This window comes from Rhinatrema bivittatum, chromosome 9, assembly GCF_901001135.1.
Source record: "Rhinatrema bivittatum chromosome 9, aRhiBiv1.1, whole genome shotgun sequence".
NCBI classification, from domain to species: domain Eukaryota; kingdom Metazoa; phylum Chordata; class Amphibia; order Gymnophiona; family Rhinatrematidae; genus Rhinatrema; species Rhinatrema bivittatum.
This window is the reverse complement of record NC_042623.1, coordinates 57161317-57178983: the sequence shown is the minus strand read 5'-3', so window position 1 is coordinate 57178983 and position 17667 is coordinate 57161317. Positions and strand designations below refer to the sequence as shown.

At 45.5% G+C, this 17667-nt stretch overlaps 1 protein-coding gene across 1 annotated transcript in view; it reads left to right on the top strand.

The window, feature by feature from the left end:
- LOC115099554 (leucine-rich repeat serine/threonine-protein kinase 2-like) overlaps window positions 1-17667 on the top strand; it is a 76109-nt gene that overhangs the window by 42276 nt on the left and 16166 nt on the right. Inside the window, 3 exon segments of the mRNA XM_029617289.1 lie at window positions 970-1160; window positions 2413-2573; window positions 6882-7052. Coding sequence (XP_029473149.1) covers window positions 970-1160; window positions 2413-2573; window positions 6882-7052 — 523 coding nt within the window.

Below are 17667 nucleotides of genomic sequence, written 5' to 3'. Positions count from 1 at the left end.
CACACGTTATTGCCGTTTCACAGTAATATTTTTCTCGTAGAATTTTTCCATGAGAAAAAATGTTGCAGACAACCCACTGTGATCTTTTCTCATGAGAGTGGCAAAACAAGGGATCTGTCTCCCCCATGCAATATTTTGCACCTCCAGTGATAAAATTCCAAGGCATCGTGAATTAGGCCCTTGGTCACAGGTGGAGTTAAGTTCCTGCAGTCAAGTGTTAGTTTGTGGGGCTGAATCTTGAAGTCATGGTGCAGGGTTCCTGTTCTCCAGATTTATGTTCAGAAAACCTGATTTGTGCATAAATCCTGCTTTCTGCACACAAAATCTGTTTTATACACACAAAACTGGATCTGTGTGCAGCAAATATGCTCTGTTCACAAATCGTTTTTTCTGCCCATAAATCATGTTATATGCACAGAAAAGGGTTTTGTGTGCAGAGGTCGTTTTCTGGCCAGAAAACCTGGTTTATGAGCATAAATATTTTTGTGTGTGGTAACCCTTTGTGTGCACATTTTTATGTGAACATTAGCCAATTAGTGCACTTTTCTAAATTCCTGATGCATTAGCATACCATTAGCTTACTGCATCAGGACTTGCTATTTTATTTTTAACTCATGTCTTATTTAATCGGCCCAATAGTTTCTTGAAAAGTTTTTTTTTTGTTTTTTTTAATAGTGGAGGGAAGGAAATTGTTCCATTATGTTGAGATGTTCCACACACCCACGCGAAGGCTCACAAATTAAAATGCAAGAGAAGCTCTGAGCATGGTGCCCTGTCAGAGCTGAAAGCAGTGGTGAGACCGCAGTAAAAGGGACTCAGGAATTTGATTCAGTCTTTCATAATAGATAGAGAAGGAGGTTTAAAATGCTAATTGCAGCTGCTAAAGGCATTTACCACGAATATGGAAAGCCTTGCCAGAGTGTTCCATTAATACTGCACCTTATTCAGCTAATACCTTGAAATTCACAGGAACTTACAATGCTCAGTCACCTTCACCACCCAAGCTTGGTGTCTTTGTTGGCTGCTGGTGTTCGTCCAAGGATGTTAGTAATGGAACTTGCCCCCAAAGGGTCTTTGGACAGCATGCTTCAACAAAAGAGTACCAGCTTAACTAGAACTCTTCAACATCGGATAGCTCTGCATGTTGCAGATGGCTTGAGGTAACTGGCTTTTGTGAACAGGGCCATTGAATCTTACCCATGCTCTGTGTGGACAATTTCCAAAGGCATCTAGTCCACTAAAAAAAAAAGAAAAAAAACTGTATACCTGCTGAAAGCGTACATAGATGTTTTGCATATAGTTAGCCAGAGGTGCAAGAAGGTGCTTCCTGGGGCATGTGTACCTCAGGGGAGGGAAACAACCCGCATAGGTCTGATTTTTACAGCTAGGTGCATTATTTTACACCTGTTTTGAAACCCACAGAAAGAACAGATGCAACATCTGCAGGTATAGACTTTTTAAGCGGAAATTACCCTGTCTACTCAAAAATTTCCCCATAATGTATACTGCTTTTCCACAATTCTTGTTCTCATTTTGTAGGAGGGTTTGAAGGGATACAGAAAATTCAGGGTCAGAATTCAGTCTTTGATATCCCCATTTTCCGTGTTCAGTTGGCTAGCAAAGTTAGCCACATAAACTTATCTGGCTAGCTTAGCTGGGATATTCAGCAGCAAGCTTATACCACCAGCTAACTTTAAGACTATACTTGGAAGGCCTAAAGTTAGCCAGGTAATGCCGAAAATTGGCCGGATACTGCTTTCCACCCCGGAATGTTCCATCCCACGCCCGAGTTAGCCGGATAACCTTTAGCTAGATAAACAGTTATCTGAGTATCTTGGGGCCAGTCAGCACAGCAAGATTTTCAAATCCCACCATGCAGCTAAGCCTGAACTTCGACAGACAAATGGCACTAAATATGGATCTCAGTAGTTATAAAACCTAGTGCTAGAGCAGGAGTCAGCAGCATGTTCAGGGTCTGTCTGGCATTAAAAACTGACATGTAAAGAGAGAGAAATTTACACCATTGTGCACAAATAAAGGATAGCTTCACCTGGATTTAAATATGTAAGTTGCCGTGATACATATAATAAATCTGGTAGTGCACTGTGATCTGCTTCTTGAAGTCCTCCTCTATAGTCATGGCAGTAAAGCTATTATTGAGGCAGGGAATTTATTTTCTGTTGCAGAAACTTCATGTGGTGCTTTTTTATTTTACAGCCTTTTTTCAGGTTCAGGTCTACAGAATAGTTGTGCTTTTTAAAAGTCCCCCCCCCCCCCAAAAAAAATCACAGTTTGTGTAAAATGTAGAAAGATGCTCGATTATGCCATTTTATTTTGCAGGTTGGTATATTTTGTGATGCTTTCCCAGGTTGAGTGTCCTTTTACTGTAATGAACATGGATTTTCTCTCCAGGTATCTCCACTCTGCCATGATCATTTACCGACACTTAAAGCCTCATAATGTCCTGCTCTTCACCCTCTATCCCAATGCAGCAGTCATTGCCAAGATTGCAGACTATGGGATTGCTCAGTATTGTTGTAGGATGGGGATTAAAACTTCCGAAGGCACACCAGGTAGGAATGCAGAACGCTCTGAAAGAAAAAAAAAGTTCCTGAAGTATCTTGATAGCAGGCTTGCAGATGGTTGCCGTAAAATGTTTTGCCTCAGCAACTATGTTAGACTAACCAAAACATTTTGAGCCAGAGTTTGCATGGCCCAAATCTTTGTATCTTTGGGTGTATTATTTGTGATGCAAGTTGCTAATATTTTCCTTGATACATTTTGCCACTATGCAAGGCCCTTGCTAGGCCACGTGTGAGAGAATGGTTTATTATTTTTGGGTTCACCATTAAACAATTAATTACTAGAGATGAGCTTCGTTTTTTAGTACCGTATCGATTTTTGAGTCGGATGCTTTGGGGTAAAGTTCGTTTTTCCTCGGTTAGTTTTTTGGAAAAACGAACAAAAAACTAAGCAGGGAAAATGAAACGGTCCCAAAAAACGACATGGGAAAACGAAGCTCAAAAACACCCTCCTAAGCATTAAAATTTACTATAATACATTAAATACAACCTCCCCCCACCATCCTGATCCCTCCCCAAGACATACTAACATCCCTGGTGGTTCAGCGGAGTCCCATGAGTGATTTCTCCCTCCGTGCCGTCGGGCTGTTGGGCCTGCCTCGCATCAAAATGGCGCCGATAGCCTTTGACTACTATGTCACAGGGGCTACCGGTGCCATTGGTCAGCCCCTGTCACATGGTAGGAGCAATGGATGGCTGGCGCCATCTTGTGCCATTTTGAATACTGGCAGCCGACGGTGCCAGCCATCCATTGCTCCTACTATGTGACATGGGCTGACCAATGGCACCGGTAGCCCCTGTGACATAGTAGGTCAAAGGCTATCGGCACCATTTTGATGCGAGGCAGGCCCGACGGCACAGAGGGGAGAAATCACTCACGGGACCCCACTGGACCACCAGGGATGTTAGTAAGTCTTGAGGAGGGATCGGGATGGTGGGGGTGGGGTTGTATTATAGTAATTTTTAATGCTTGGGGTGGTTTTTTATTTAAAAAAATAAAATGTGCCCCTCCCCCTGTACAAACCCGAAAAACACATTTTCCCCGAAGTTCGGAGAAAATCTGTTTCGGGTTTGGGGCCCCCAACCCAAGACGAATTAGGCAATTTTGTTGAAATTGCCTAATTCGTGATAAACGAATGCACATATCTATTAATTACTCAGCCATGAATGGTAAGAAAGGATTGAACCGTTTGTAGTAAACTCTTCTTTTATCCAATGAAAAAGTTCATTACATGTTACTGCACTCAACTCTCTTTAAATACTCAGGATCTCGTGCATTGCCATGAATTTCCATAAGCACGTAGGATAAGCTGATAGACTTGTGAAACCAGATCTGAGCAATCTTTGGGCCTGATTCATCAAGCTCTTTTCCCATAGACATAGAATGGGAGAAAAAGCTTTAGTGAATCAAGCCCTTTGTTATTTGCAGTAGATTCTCCACACACTATAATCGTAGCACAGACAGTGCTCTCCTATCGTCCGTCATGTATGTCTATCCCGTCTGGTCATATCAGGCTGAGCTGGGTTTGTTTGTTATTGCTTCTTATTACTTGATGGTATATATCTTTTTATTTCTTTTCTCCTATTTTATATTTCCCAGTAGACTTCTGTCCACTGTCTGTCATTTTACAAATTCCGACCCCCCCCGCCCCCATTTTCTGCTATATTTCCTCTCTTAAATAAGACAAGTACTATAAATAATCTCATAGAAGTCCATATTCAAACACAGTCCAGATAGCAAAGTTACCCCTAGATTCATCAAAATGCTATAATATCACATGCATAACACCTGGGGCGTATGTAGGGTAATTTTTAGAATTATAGCGCTTTGCATAGTGTGAGAGGGAGAGAGACTGAGACTATTTATAAGGCCCTCATAGTAGTCAATTATTTATATCTCTTTCCCTGTACGTACCAGGATCAGTCCAGACAGTGGGTTATGTCCCCCTTCCAGCAGATGGAGTCAGAGAAAACTTCGAAGGGTGCTTCCTTATAAGGCAGTGCACCCTCTGTTAATCCTCAGTATTCTCCTGACTCCAGCAGGTGACAGTGGCTGAACTTTGTTCCCCACTGAGATTTCTGGAAAGCTAATTTAGGGATCTTTCTCTATTTTTCTTTGGCTTTCTCCTGTTTGGATGGATCAAGTTTGATTACTTACAAAAAGAAAAAAAAAAGAAGGACTTACATTTCATTGTTTGTAGAGAGCTATACTGTAGCCTCAGCTCTTGGTTTAGTGGGGGCATTCTATAGCTTGAGGCAGAACTATTTGCAGCTCTCCCCTTTCCCTGACTGTTTGCGGGGATAAGTTGTGTTTATTTCCTTCTTTACAGGCTATTTCCTCGCTCCCTCTCTCCGGGGTGCAAGATGGTGGTCCAACCTCTCCCCCTTTAGCTGCTATTCGACCTGCTGCCCTGAGACGCCGTTTTCCTCAGGGCAGCCTGCACAGAGAGGCATTATTCCTCTGTGCCTTTGCATCAACAGCTCGCTGAGGGTTAGAGAGAGCAGGACTGAAGCGGTGGCCCCTACCCGCTTCTCACAGCCACGAGCCTGGTGAGAGTGAGGGAGAGCAGGCCTGAAGCGGAGGCTCTTCCTGCTTCTCGCAGCCTGTTTCTCGCGCAGAGAAATCAGCTGATTCCCTCGTGGCTCCTTCAGGGATTCTCATGCCGCGATCGTCCAGCTGCTGTGCATGCGGGGAGCCCGGTTTGCGGCTCTCCCGCGAGGGGATTTGCACAGGTTGCCTCCCTGGTGGGGAGGGTCCATCACAGCCGGCGGGACGCTCTTGTTCCCATTTTCAGGCGCGCTTCGAGGAACAGGGACCGGCCCGATCCTGCCGAGTGCGGGAATGGCGATCATTTTGAGTTCAGACTCTGCTGCCCCCGCACTGCCTGGAGAGAATCAGGATGCGATTTTTTCATCTCTGCCGCCAATTCTGATGCCCGTTCATCCTCTGGAACCTTTTCCTCTGACAGGGGATCCCCCCCATGTTGCCTCCCTCAGGGCCACCTCCGTTTTCCACGGACTTTGTTCTCCTGCTTCGCAACGCTTACCTGGCCAGGATGGGTCAGCACCAGGATTTACTGGCAGGGCCTCCCCTTCCCAAGGTACCCAGGACGGCCAAACCCCCAGGTGCACGGCCATGCATTAGAATTTGCTCAACCTCTAAGAGACAAGTTCCTCTTCTCCTCATGCGGCCCGGTACAGAAGCAACTCATAGTACGGCAGACACTCGACAGGCTTCTGGCTCTCAGAGCGATTCATCCCGTTCCTCCAATGGAAGTAGGAAGGGGCCATTATTCGGTCTACTTTGTAGTCCCCAAGAAGGAAGATTCCTTCCACCTGATCTTGGATCTCAAGATGGTCAACAGGATCCTCAAGGTTCCCCATTTCTGGCTGGAAACCTTGCACTCAGTGATAGCGGTGGTGCACACCGGAGAATTTTTGGCCTCCTTGGATCTGACAGAGGCTTATCTGCACATTCCCATCCTCCAGGTGCATCAGCGTTTTCTTCGGTTCAAGATCCTGGGACAGCATTTCCAATTCCAGGCCCTGCCCTTTGGACTAGGACCTTTACGAAAGTGATGGTCGTGGTAACCACAGCCCTCAGGAGGGGGGAAATTTTGGTCCACCTATACCTGGATGACTAGCTCAGAGCCATATTGGATGCCAAGGCGGCAGGATACTCCTCGGTACACCTCGGTGAAGATTTGAAGTCATTTGGAGTGAGGAAAGTCTCACAAAGATGAGATTTATATTATGTTATCTCAGCCTAGCTTGATGGTACTCTGGCCCCAAACCCTAAATTGGAGGTTTTATATTTGTCTACAAAAGGTCCCTCAGCTAAGGCAGGAGGAGGACACAAGCATACCATCCTGCCGCCTTGGCATCCAATATGGCTCTGGCATGACATTGTCCTGTGTCCTCCTCCTGACACGGCTTGTGGACTTTCAGCATGGGGAGGCACATAGGGGTTTGTTTTTTTTATGGTGGGAGGGTGGATGGCCACCAGACAAGTTTGTTTTTTTTTTTTTAATCACAGTGTGGATGGGAAGTTCAGAAGGGACAGCTGCTGGACATTTTGTTTTCTTTAATGCAGGAAAAAATGTTGGGGGGATTGTTGACTTTGTGTTGTTTTTTTACCTATGTAACTAGTTAGCACTTATTTTTAATGCTAATCAGCAAAGCTTGCTGAATCTAGCTGATCAGATATTAACCGACTAGATTTCCAGCAGAACAACTAGCCGGCTACCTTTGCTGCTCAGCAGCTGTTTGAAAGTGTTATAATGCAAAACTTCCTTTCAGGATTTTGTGCACCAGAGGTTGTCAGAGGGAACGTTATCTACAACCAGCAAGCTGATGTGTATTCGTTCGGGCTGCTTCTATATGACATCTTAACTGCAGGAGCTTGACTTGTAGAAAGCATTAAATTCCCAAACGAATTTGATGAAATGGTTGTTCATGGCAAATTACCTGGTAAGTCCAAACCAAACAACCAGAGCTCCAAGTGCACTTTACAACGTAAATTATCCAGTCAACTAAGTGCACAATAAATTTGATTTGGTCGTGGTTATAATAACTTCATTTATTTTAAATGGTGACTCCTTCTTTACATCCAACACAGATAAGGCATACAGTTTAACAGCAGTCCCCGACACGGTCCCGTGTTTCGCCTGTCGGCTGCTTCGGGGGGATTCTTAGTATATCTATAACATAACATAGTGACATAAAGACCAAATTCTAAACATAAAGGCTATCCGAAAAACAGACGAAATTCTGATGTCACATACCTTAGTGGTTACAATCTTACAGGTCTGCAGGAGCACAATGACTCTGCAGCACTAGCTCAATATAAACCTTCACTCTGACTGTTTGGCGCTCAAAACGGCATTCAGCACAGATACCCGTGATTACCCAATTACCCAACATTCCACAGATGTCAGATCAAAGTCCCAAAAAGTCATTGTGTATATAGCTCCAGAATTCACAAAAAATGATGCCACTCCAATTCAGCATTAAGTCCATTAGGAGTTAGAGTGTTTAAACTAAAAATCCACTTCTGTTCCCTTTTAATTAAAATCGAGGAAAAATCACCTCCTCTACTCGGGTTCGATACCACGTCAATCACAAAAAAATGCAGTTCTTCTACTGAGTGTGGCACCTGAGCCCAGTGAGCTACCAAAGGTGCTGTGTCTCTCCCCGTGTTTATATTAGACTTATGTTCGATTATCCTTGTCTTAACTTTACTCATGGTTTTGCCTACATATAGTTTGTTACATGGACATTTAATGACGTAGACCACTCCTTGTGTATTACAGTCTGATTTAGCAAAGAATCCAAATATTTTGCCTGTGGTTGGATGTGTAAATTCTGACAAGGTTGCTGTGTGTTTACACACCGAGCAATGGTCACATGGTTTGTGTAACCCCCTCTCTCGTGTACTGATTTGCTGTGTAAATATAGAGTGAACCAACCTGTCTTTGATATTGCGGCCCCTCCGATATGTAAACCGTATTGTACTTCTCAATAATGCATCCAACTTCAATTCATTCCAATACTTTTGGATAATTCTAGATATATCATTACTGATTGTTGAAAAAGGCAGAATACAGTTAGTTGTTGGAGTATCATCTTGCCTATGAGGTAAAAATAATAGGTCCCTATTCACGTTATACGCTCTTTTAAATGCCCGTTTCAAAACTTTACTGGGGTATCCCCTCTGCTTAAACCGTGCTGACATCTGCTGAGCTTGACACACATAATCTGTTCTGGTTGAACAAAGCCATCTCAGCCTCAAAAACTAACCTGTGGGAATGTTATTCTTCAAATGGTAAGGGTGAAAACTATACAAAATTTTTCTGAGTGCTCTTCCATATCTTTTGGGATTGCTTGGTAAGTCTTTGAACACAGAATGATGATTTTTACTCCATGAAAAAATCTAAAATTTCAGGTCAGTTTTGTGGAAATGGCCATCCAGGTGAAATGAGCTGGGAGAGAGGAAAATGATACCTGCAACAAAACTGCTAAGTCTGTGAACTCAAGTTTCCCAGCAATGTATACAGTATATATATATATATATACTTTTTGGAGTTTCATGCAGATTTCATGCTCGTTAAATTTTCTCGCCTGCAGTTATTTTTGCTTGGCAAGATTATTTGATCAGGCCTTCTGTCCCTTTGAAGACAACTAGATTTTTGAGGAAATTGAGATGATCAGGAGCTGTGGGCAGGCATAGCAGAACTTAGGAAGGAAGGATTTTGAACATGGTGGGGGAAAAGTTAAAAGAAGTCACGTTTTGAGGGAAGAAAAGAGGATAATATTTGAAAGTTATGAAGCCCTGAGGAGGCAAATTTAAAAAAACTGCTGGGCAGGTAAGATTATCAGATCATTTTATTTGGTGATCTTTAGCTGGATATTCGGCCAAAACTAACAACCTCGTTTTTGGGCTGACTATCCAACTAAATTGTCTGGTGCAATTTATGCCTGCCATCTGAGCATCAGGCTTTGATCCACTAGAAACCTGTGAAAAGACTAGGAGGCAGTTTTCTTACAAGTCCTTTCACCTTTGAGGCCTTCAGGTTGCAGAAATGCTCATGGGAATGGTGAAGACAGTTTTATTTGTTCTGAACTGTCTAGTGGGAGCCGTAGAATCCTATATGTAGGTGCATAGCAGAGGAATCATTGTAGCAAACTGCAAGCATGAAATCTGATTGAACCTAGAAGCCACTGGAGTGGATTGGTGGACTCAGCCCTGTTCCCAATGAAAATGTTACTTTGTGTTTAAACAATTTTTATTGAGTTTGCACAGAACAACAAAGAACAACATTGGTAGGGGAGGGTGGTTTCAGATCCCCCCCCCCCCCACCCCAAGCCTTAACAGATACAGCAGTTTTTTCTCCCAACCCCTCCCCCCCCCCTCCCCTCTACCCCCACAGTTAGCAGGTCACAGTGATGAGTGGATAAAAGAGAAGGGCCAATCCAGGTGAACACCGAGAGCCGCCGGGTCTGTGCACACCTGTGACCTATAAATCGTTCAGCACAAGACTTCGCGTCCTGGGAGATAGCTGTTGAAGATATAAGGTCCAGACACTTAAGAAGAGACGCCGTCGCTGTGGAGAGCCTCGCGCCGCCATGCTTTCCATCGTCATCAACGAGTGCAGTTGGTTCCTCCACACCCAGAAAGACGGGACATCCGGGGAGCGCCAAACCAACAATATGGACTTCTTTCCCACAAGGCTCGCCTTCTGTAAAAACAGGCGCGAACCAGGATCCCGGACTCTAATCGGGGAGATGCAGCCAAATAAAAACCACATGGGAGAGACGGGTAACACTATATCTAGAAGATCTTCCAAATAGGCGATCACCTTGCGCCAGAATCTATAAACCGTGGGACACGTCCAAAAAACGTGGGAAAGGGTACCCACGACTCCCTGGCAACGAGTGCACAAAGGTGAGGGGGCAATAGTCAGCCTAAAGGCCACCTGGGGAGACACGTAGGCCCGGCTTAAAAATTTAAATTGCATCTCCCGAAAGTACATGGTGGCCGAGATCCTGGTGATACGCCGAAAACAGGTGCGTAAAATACGAACTGTTAAACAAAAATCCCCATCCCGATTCCAGCGGGCCACAAGGCACGAAGCAACGTCCACCTCCGTGCGACGCCGCAAGGCCCCATGATAACCGGAAAGGGAGGGGGCACGAGCACTGGCAAAATGGAAAATGCTGTCCAACGTTTGAAACTGGGTTATGGTCTTAGAAGCTTCCGGCAGAGATCGGGTGTAGTGGTGCACCTGCAGGTACGGGAAAACCTGACTAGCCCCCAAGTGGTAGACGGCCTGAAAATCAGGAAATGGCATGAAAGTCCCCTCCGGAGTCCACAAGTGGCCCAAGTGAGTAATGCCCTTGGTCTCCCATCCCCTAAACAGGGCAGATTGTGAGCCCGACGGAAAGTCGTCATTCCCACGGAGTGGTAGGAGATAAGCACAAATCGGATGGATCCGCAAGAGCTTGGTAAGACGTACCCAAGACTGTCGCAAAGGTTTAAGGAGTGCGGATTGAGTGAGACACGAAGGAAGGCGACCAGAGCCCGCCTGCACCACGTAAGAGGGGGTCCGAGGATACATACGAGCGTGGTCTACTGACAGAGAAGCATAGTGCGAAGTCCCCAAAAGCCAATTACGTAAAAGCCGCAGATTACAAGCTAAGTTATAGCGAGCCAGGTCGGGAACACCCAGACCCCCCGCCCTCCAATCATTCTGTAACCACCTTAAGGGAAGACGAGCCCTCCCGCCCCACCACAAAAATTTACGCAACGCGCTTTCCAAGGTAGGAAGGTCCCGCCGTCTGAGCCATAAGGGCAAGTTTTGCAAGAGGTATAGCCACTTCGGGAGGAGGACCATCTTGAATAGCGCAACCCTCCCCGTTACCAAAAGCGGCAAGGACCGCCAACGAGCCAAGGTCTCCTGGGTTTGACGAAGTAAACGGGGGATATTAGCCTGATAGACAGCGTCGGGAACTGCCGGAAGATATACCCCCAGATATCGAAGGCTATCACTCGCCCACTGCAAAGGAAAAGGGGTTGGCCAAGAGTCCCTCAAGCCCGGCGGATAGGCCAGCACCGAAGACTTGGATTCGTTAAGTTTCAACCCCGAGAAAGTCCCAAAGGTCCCAATTAAGCGGAGGAGCGGAGGTAATGAAGAATGGGGGTTGGTAATAAAAACTAGTAAATCATCCGCGAAAGCAACGTATTTAAAAATGTCAGAGCCCATACGAATACCTCGAATCTCCCGAGTTTCATTGATGGCGTGTAGTAAGGGTTCCAATTGTAGGAGAAATAACAGGGGCGAGAGAGGACAGCCCTGTCGGGTGCCCCGTTCTACCAGAAAGGATTCGGATTGGGCACCGTTAGCAACGATGCACGCCCTGGGTGCGGAATAAAGGAGCTGGACAGCTTGAAGAAAGAAACCCTCAAATCCCAAACGGCGCAACACAAAAAAAAGGTAATTCCACTCCACCCGGTCAAACGCTTTCTCCGCGTCGAAGCTGATAGCCAGGTAAGGATGGGACATCCATTGGCTCATGGACATTGCTGACATAATTTTCCGGATGTTTGCGAGGGCATAGCGCTGGCGGACGAAACCAGCCTGGTGGGAGCCAACCAGCGCAGGCAGCAGAGGCGCCAACCGATCCGCCAGTATCTTAGCCAGCAACTTGTGATCGTAATTAAGAAGAGAAATTGGGCGGTATGAGTCTGGCAGAAGGGAGTCCTTACCGGCCTTGGGTATTAAAATGATGTGTGCTAGGTTAGAGTGCTCTGGAAAGGACCCCTGAGCCACCAGCGCCGAAAACATAGAAGCCAACGGCGTGGCCACGTGGCCCACTAAGGCTTTAAAAAATTCCGCGGTAAAGCCATCAGGCCCTGGGGCTTTAAAATTCTTAGAGTGTTGAATGGCAAGACGCACCTCCGTGTCGGAAATGGGGGCATTTAATAAGGCCCTCTGGTCCCACGTCAACCGAGGGAGGGGCAAATCATCGCAAAACCCTTGACAACTCTCTGGGTCCCACCCTCCCGAAGCATAGAGAGAAGAATAATAATCCCGAAAACTTTGGAGAATAGAGGGCGTGTCCCGCACCACCTCCGTGGGGGACCGACGTACTGCCGGGATAAACCTACTGGACCTGGAAGATTTGATGAGGTTGGACAGCATTTTCCCCGCCTTGTTACTATGTTGGTAAAGTTTGAACTGATAATAAAGGTAACTTTTTTTGGCCCGCTGGTGTAGAAGGGAGTTAAGTGCATGTTGATAAGACATATAAGAGGCTCGTGCTTCCTTCGTACGTAAACGAGATAAGTGGGCCCGGGCCTGAGTCACCTGAGAGTTTAGCAGCAAAATGCGACGGTCCAAAGCCTTCCGCCTGTGGGAAACATAAGAAATTATTTCGCCCCGTAATACCGCCTTAGCAGCATTCCAGAATAAAATTGGTTGCGAGACATGATCCTTTGTTAACAAAATTAGTTAGATTTTTCTAACTATCGAGGCCAAACCAGTCCAGCTGAGTGGGTTATACCCCTTGCCAGCAGATGGAGACCGAGAAAAAAAAAGCTTAGAGCTGATTTTACTAACTGGTACTTCCTTTTTGGGGTCTATTGCAACCTAGAAGATTGAGGTACATTGGAGAAGCAAATAGTGCCTGTACTGTGCCCTGCTGAACTTGTTCTGTGGTTACATGAAGGACCTTGGATTCCAGAGCCCTCAATCCAGCACGTCTCACAAGTGCTAAACTCACTCGAAAAAGCTGGCATTGTGTCAGCAGTTACACTAATCTGAGTAGTAGCTTCATTGTTTCAAGCCATGGCATAGTGACTTATGGATCTGTTTGATGTTATTGATTCTTTGTTTTCTTTTACTGAACCCGAGTCCCAGAAGAAGTTTCACTACTCAGAGTCAATTTACCTAACTATTTTGTGCATGAAAACCTCAACCCTAATTGTAACAATGTTTTGCAGTAGAAGTCTATACAGTGTTTGTTTGCTATTTCTTGCAGACACCAATTGGACCTGCAAATGTGTTCAACCTTGCAAAATCTGAAAGGATGGTAGTGAGATGTGCAAGGGAATTAGTAATGACCGGGACCCATTTTTAATGTTCATGCTATATCCATAGCCTCAGAAAGAGAGTTGTTAGGCACTATGGCTCAGATTTATCAGATTTTAACTATTATTTTATGAGCTGTGACCTTGCAAACAGCATCACTAGCTTTGGGTCTGTATTTAAGAAGGAAACTCTTGGTCACTGTTTCTTCAAGTTAAAACTAAAGTTTGTCTATCCTTGACATGTGATATTATATCTGTTGACAATCTAGAGTGGGTTTCTGAATGCCAACCTCTGTAGTTACTGGCAGCATCCAGGGTCCTTTTCTGTTTGTATTAGCCATTTTCATCTTCAACTACCCATCAGGACAGGATGCTGAGCGCGTGGACAGGATGCTCTTCTGGTGACATAAGAGCTAACTGGTATATTGATTTTGTGGGCTGCAGTTTTGGCCGTCTTTGATCTTGTTTAATGTCATATGGTTATTTCATTAAGAGATTGGCAGACTTGGCACTGCAGGATGGGCACCAAACAATCTTACTTTAATTAAGATCAGGCTAGGAGTCTTGGTGCCTTGTTGAGAGAGGGCTGTTCTCCATTCTGTGCCTAGGGAAAAAACATTGAATAAGGTTCATCAAACAGTCTCAGTATGAGGAGGAAGGCTGAGGCTGGGCAGTCTTGTAAAGGAGAATAACAGGAAGGGAAATGTTTAACCATTACAGCATTAATCCTCTCTCTGGCAAGCTAAATAGATTTTAGGCGCTGTTGAAGAATATGCTTTTTGATTGATAGGTTCTCTGGTACATCTGATTACATTTTTTATTTTTTACCTTATATAACTTTTTCTTCTGTGCGTTAGCCATTGCAGAATGTTCTGTATATATATTTTTTTGCTTCATTTATCGCCACAAACTTAAACACTTTAAAGTATCATTAGCTTTCTTCTCATAATGGCATTTGGAAGTATCTGCTGACAGTGTGCAGTTATCAAGGTGTACAGAGGGTCTCCCGGAAGTGGCATACAGAAGGGCCTGGTTGATGGGGCTTGGGACGATTGGAGAAGCTGTGCTCTGAGCTCCCAGGTGGAAGGGATGAGACTGGCACAGCTTTATGGCAGCATCCGCTGGCCAAGAAGATGCCCTCGAACACCCATTCTCCCAACTTGAGCAGCACTTCTGCTGGAGCTCTAAAAGTAGCAGCAGCTGCCGCTGCATTTGAGCAAAAGTTTGTTAGTCATAGTAAAGATCTTTCTTTGTACCAGAGGACTGTTCTGAAATGCTAAGTTGTGATAGATAAAGAGGAAAACAGATTATAAAAAGGAGAAAACCCAGAGATGGGGAATGATGACTCTGTGATGCATAAGAAAATTAGTTCTTACCTGATAATTTTCGTTCCTGTAGTACCACGGATCAGTCCAGACCATGGGTTATGACTCCGTTCCAGCAGGTATAGATGGAGAAAAACTTGAAAGCACCCATAGTTAAGCTGGTGTACCTCCTGCATCCCTTCAGTATATATTTATTCTTTATTATTTTTGAATTTTAAGTATTTTGAAAACCATTGTGATGGAATATTTCTTAATGATGGTATATAAAACTTGATAAATAAAAAAATATAGAGTATCAAAGCAGAATAAAACTAGCAATGAATCAAGCAAGAACTTTAAGAACATATAAACATGTAACTGTAGCTTTCTTTCTTAGTATGTTGCAATAACATAACCTGAATATGCATGCGTGGACTTTATAGATCCCCCTATTACCCACTCCTAATCTTTGGGCGTCTGGACTGATCCGTGGTACTACAGGAATGAAAATTATCAGGTAAGAACCAGTGTTCTTTTCCCTGTATGTACCCAGATCAGTCCAGACCATGGGATGTACCAAAGCTTCCCTAAACCATGTGGGACCTTGTGAGACCCGCGTGCAGTACGCCACTGCCAACATCTCCAGGTGCCTGAACATTCAAGCGGTAGTGGCGAGCAAAGTGTGGAGCATCTTCCAAGTAGCAGCTCTGCAAATCTCCTGAGTCGATACCAACTGGCATTCGGCCCACGAAGCTGCTTTAGAGCGAATAGAATGGGCCTTCAATCCCTCAGGAACAGGTCTTCCTTTACAAATGTATGCAGACAAAATGGCTTATCTCAACCATCGTGAAATTGTCATCTTAGACGCCTTGTGACCCTTCCTGGGACCGCTCCATAGGACAAACAAATGATCTGAGAGTTTGAAAGAATTTGTGACTTCCAGGTAACGCAACAAGGAACGCCGAACATCAAGCCAATGCAGCTCTCATGTGTGTTGTACATCATTTGACAAATTAGGAAAGGCCGGAAGCTCAACTTACTGGTTTAAATGAAAAGATGAGACCACTTTGGACAAACAGGACAGAACTGTTCGAAGAGAAACCCCCGAGTCAGAGATCCTCAAAGGTTCCCTACAGGAGAGCGCCTGCAACTCAGATATCCAGCAAGCTGAGCATATAGCCACCAAAAACACCGTTTTCAAGGTGAGATCCTTCAATATTACCACTTTAAGCGGTTCAAACAGCAGATCACACAACACTCGAAGAACCAAATTAAGACTCCATGATGGACATACTGGACAGACAGGGGGGCTTCAAATGCCTCACTCCTCTGAGGAAACGCACCACATCTGGATGTGACGCCACTGAGTTACCAACCAGAGTGCCTAGGGCCGCCACCTGTACTCGGAGGGAGTTAAAGGACAAGCCCTTGGCTAATCCATTTTGCAAAAAGCTTAACATCTGAGCAATCATAGAGTATCTGGGAAGAATATCTCTCTCACGACACCACATCTCAAAAACTCTCCATACCCTAATGTATGAGAGGGAAGCAGGCATTTTCCTGGCTTGTAGCAATGTAGTGATGACCTCCTCAGAATAGCCCTTCTTCCTCAATCTCCTCCTTTCAATAGTCAGAAGCGAGCTGCCTGGTTGAAATATATAGGCCCTTGATGGAGAAGTTGTGGAAGATGCCTGAGTCATAGTGGGCCATCCACGGTCAGATTGATGAGATCCACAAACCACGGACATGGGGGCCACTCGGGAGCCACTAGGATTACCCTCCCTGGGTGGACCTCTATCCTGCGAAGCACCTTGCCCACCAGAGGCCAAGAAGGAAACATGTACAGGAGAACTGAAGTTGGCCAGGGAAGTACTAGCACATCGACCCCCTACTGCACCATGATCCCTCCTGCGACTGAAGAAGCGAGGGGCTTTGGCATTGTTCCACGTTGCCATCAAGTCCATGTGGGGAGTCCCCCATTTGCGAGAAATGAGATCCATTGCTCCATCCGAGAGTTCCCACTCTCCGGGATCTATGCGCCTTCGACTGAGGAAGTCCGCTTGTATGTTGTCCTTCCTGGCGATTTGAGACCCCCTAACATCACTAGATTCCTCTCCGCCCAAGCCACAAGCAGCTCCGCTTCATCGGCTATTGCTTGACTTCTGGTTCCTCCTTGACAGTTGATATAGGCCACCGTTGTTGCATTGTTGGAGAGGACATGAACCGCCTGATGGCGTAAGTGGGGAAGAAAGTTCTGCAATGCCAAGCGAACCACTCTGGTCTCCAGGTGATTGATTGACCATCCAGACTCCTCTGGGGACCAACTGCCCTGTACTGAAAGATGCTGGCAGACCACTCCCCAGCCAGAGAGGCTGGCATCCGTGGTCACCACTGTCCAGTGTGGGACTTCCAGATCCACTTCTTGAGACAGGTTGAGCGGGTAAAGCCACCAACCAAGACTGGACCTGGCATGTTCGGTAAGTGGCAGAGGGAATTGGAAATTCTTTGACTTGGGATCCACCAGGAAAGTAATGCTCGTTGTAATGGTCTCATATGAGCAAATGCCCAAGGAACCACCTCCAGCATTGATGCCATTGAACCGAGAACTTGAAGGTAGTCCCAGGCCTTGGGCAGTGGAAAACCAACAAGCAACGAACTTGTCCCATCAGCTTGTTCCTTCGATCCGTCAGAAGAAATACTTTCCCGACCGAAGTGTACTCCCAGAAATTCCAATGTCTGAGAGGGAACCAGGTTGCTCTTGGTATGACTGATTTCCCAGCCAAGGGATTTCAACAGAGCGCAGAATTGGAATGCATTCCCAGGACCATAAAGCGAAGGAACTTCTGATGATCCTCGCAAATGGGAATGTGCAAGTATACCTCCATCAGATCCAGAGAGGCCAGGAATTCTCCCTTATGTACTGCTGCGATGACTGAACGCAGAGTCTCCATGCGAAAATGTGGCACCTTGAGAGCCTTGTTTACCTTTTTTAGGTCCAAAATTGGCCGGAAAGACCCTATTTGCTTTGGAACTACAAAGTAAATGGGGAGTACCTTCCTGTCCTTCAGTGTTCTGGAGGGACCGGCTTTACCGCTCCCAAAGCCAAAAGACGTTCAAGAGTCTGATGAACAATCTGCCGTTTGACCTGTGGACGCATGGACATATTAAGTAAAAGTCTCTGAGAGGCCAAGCA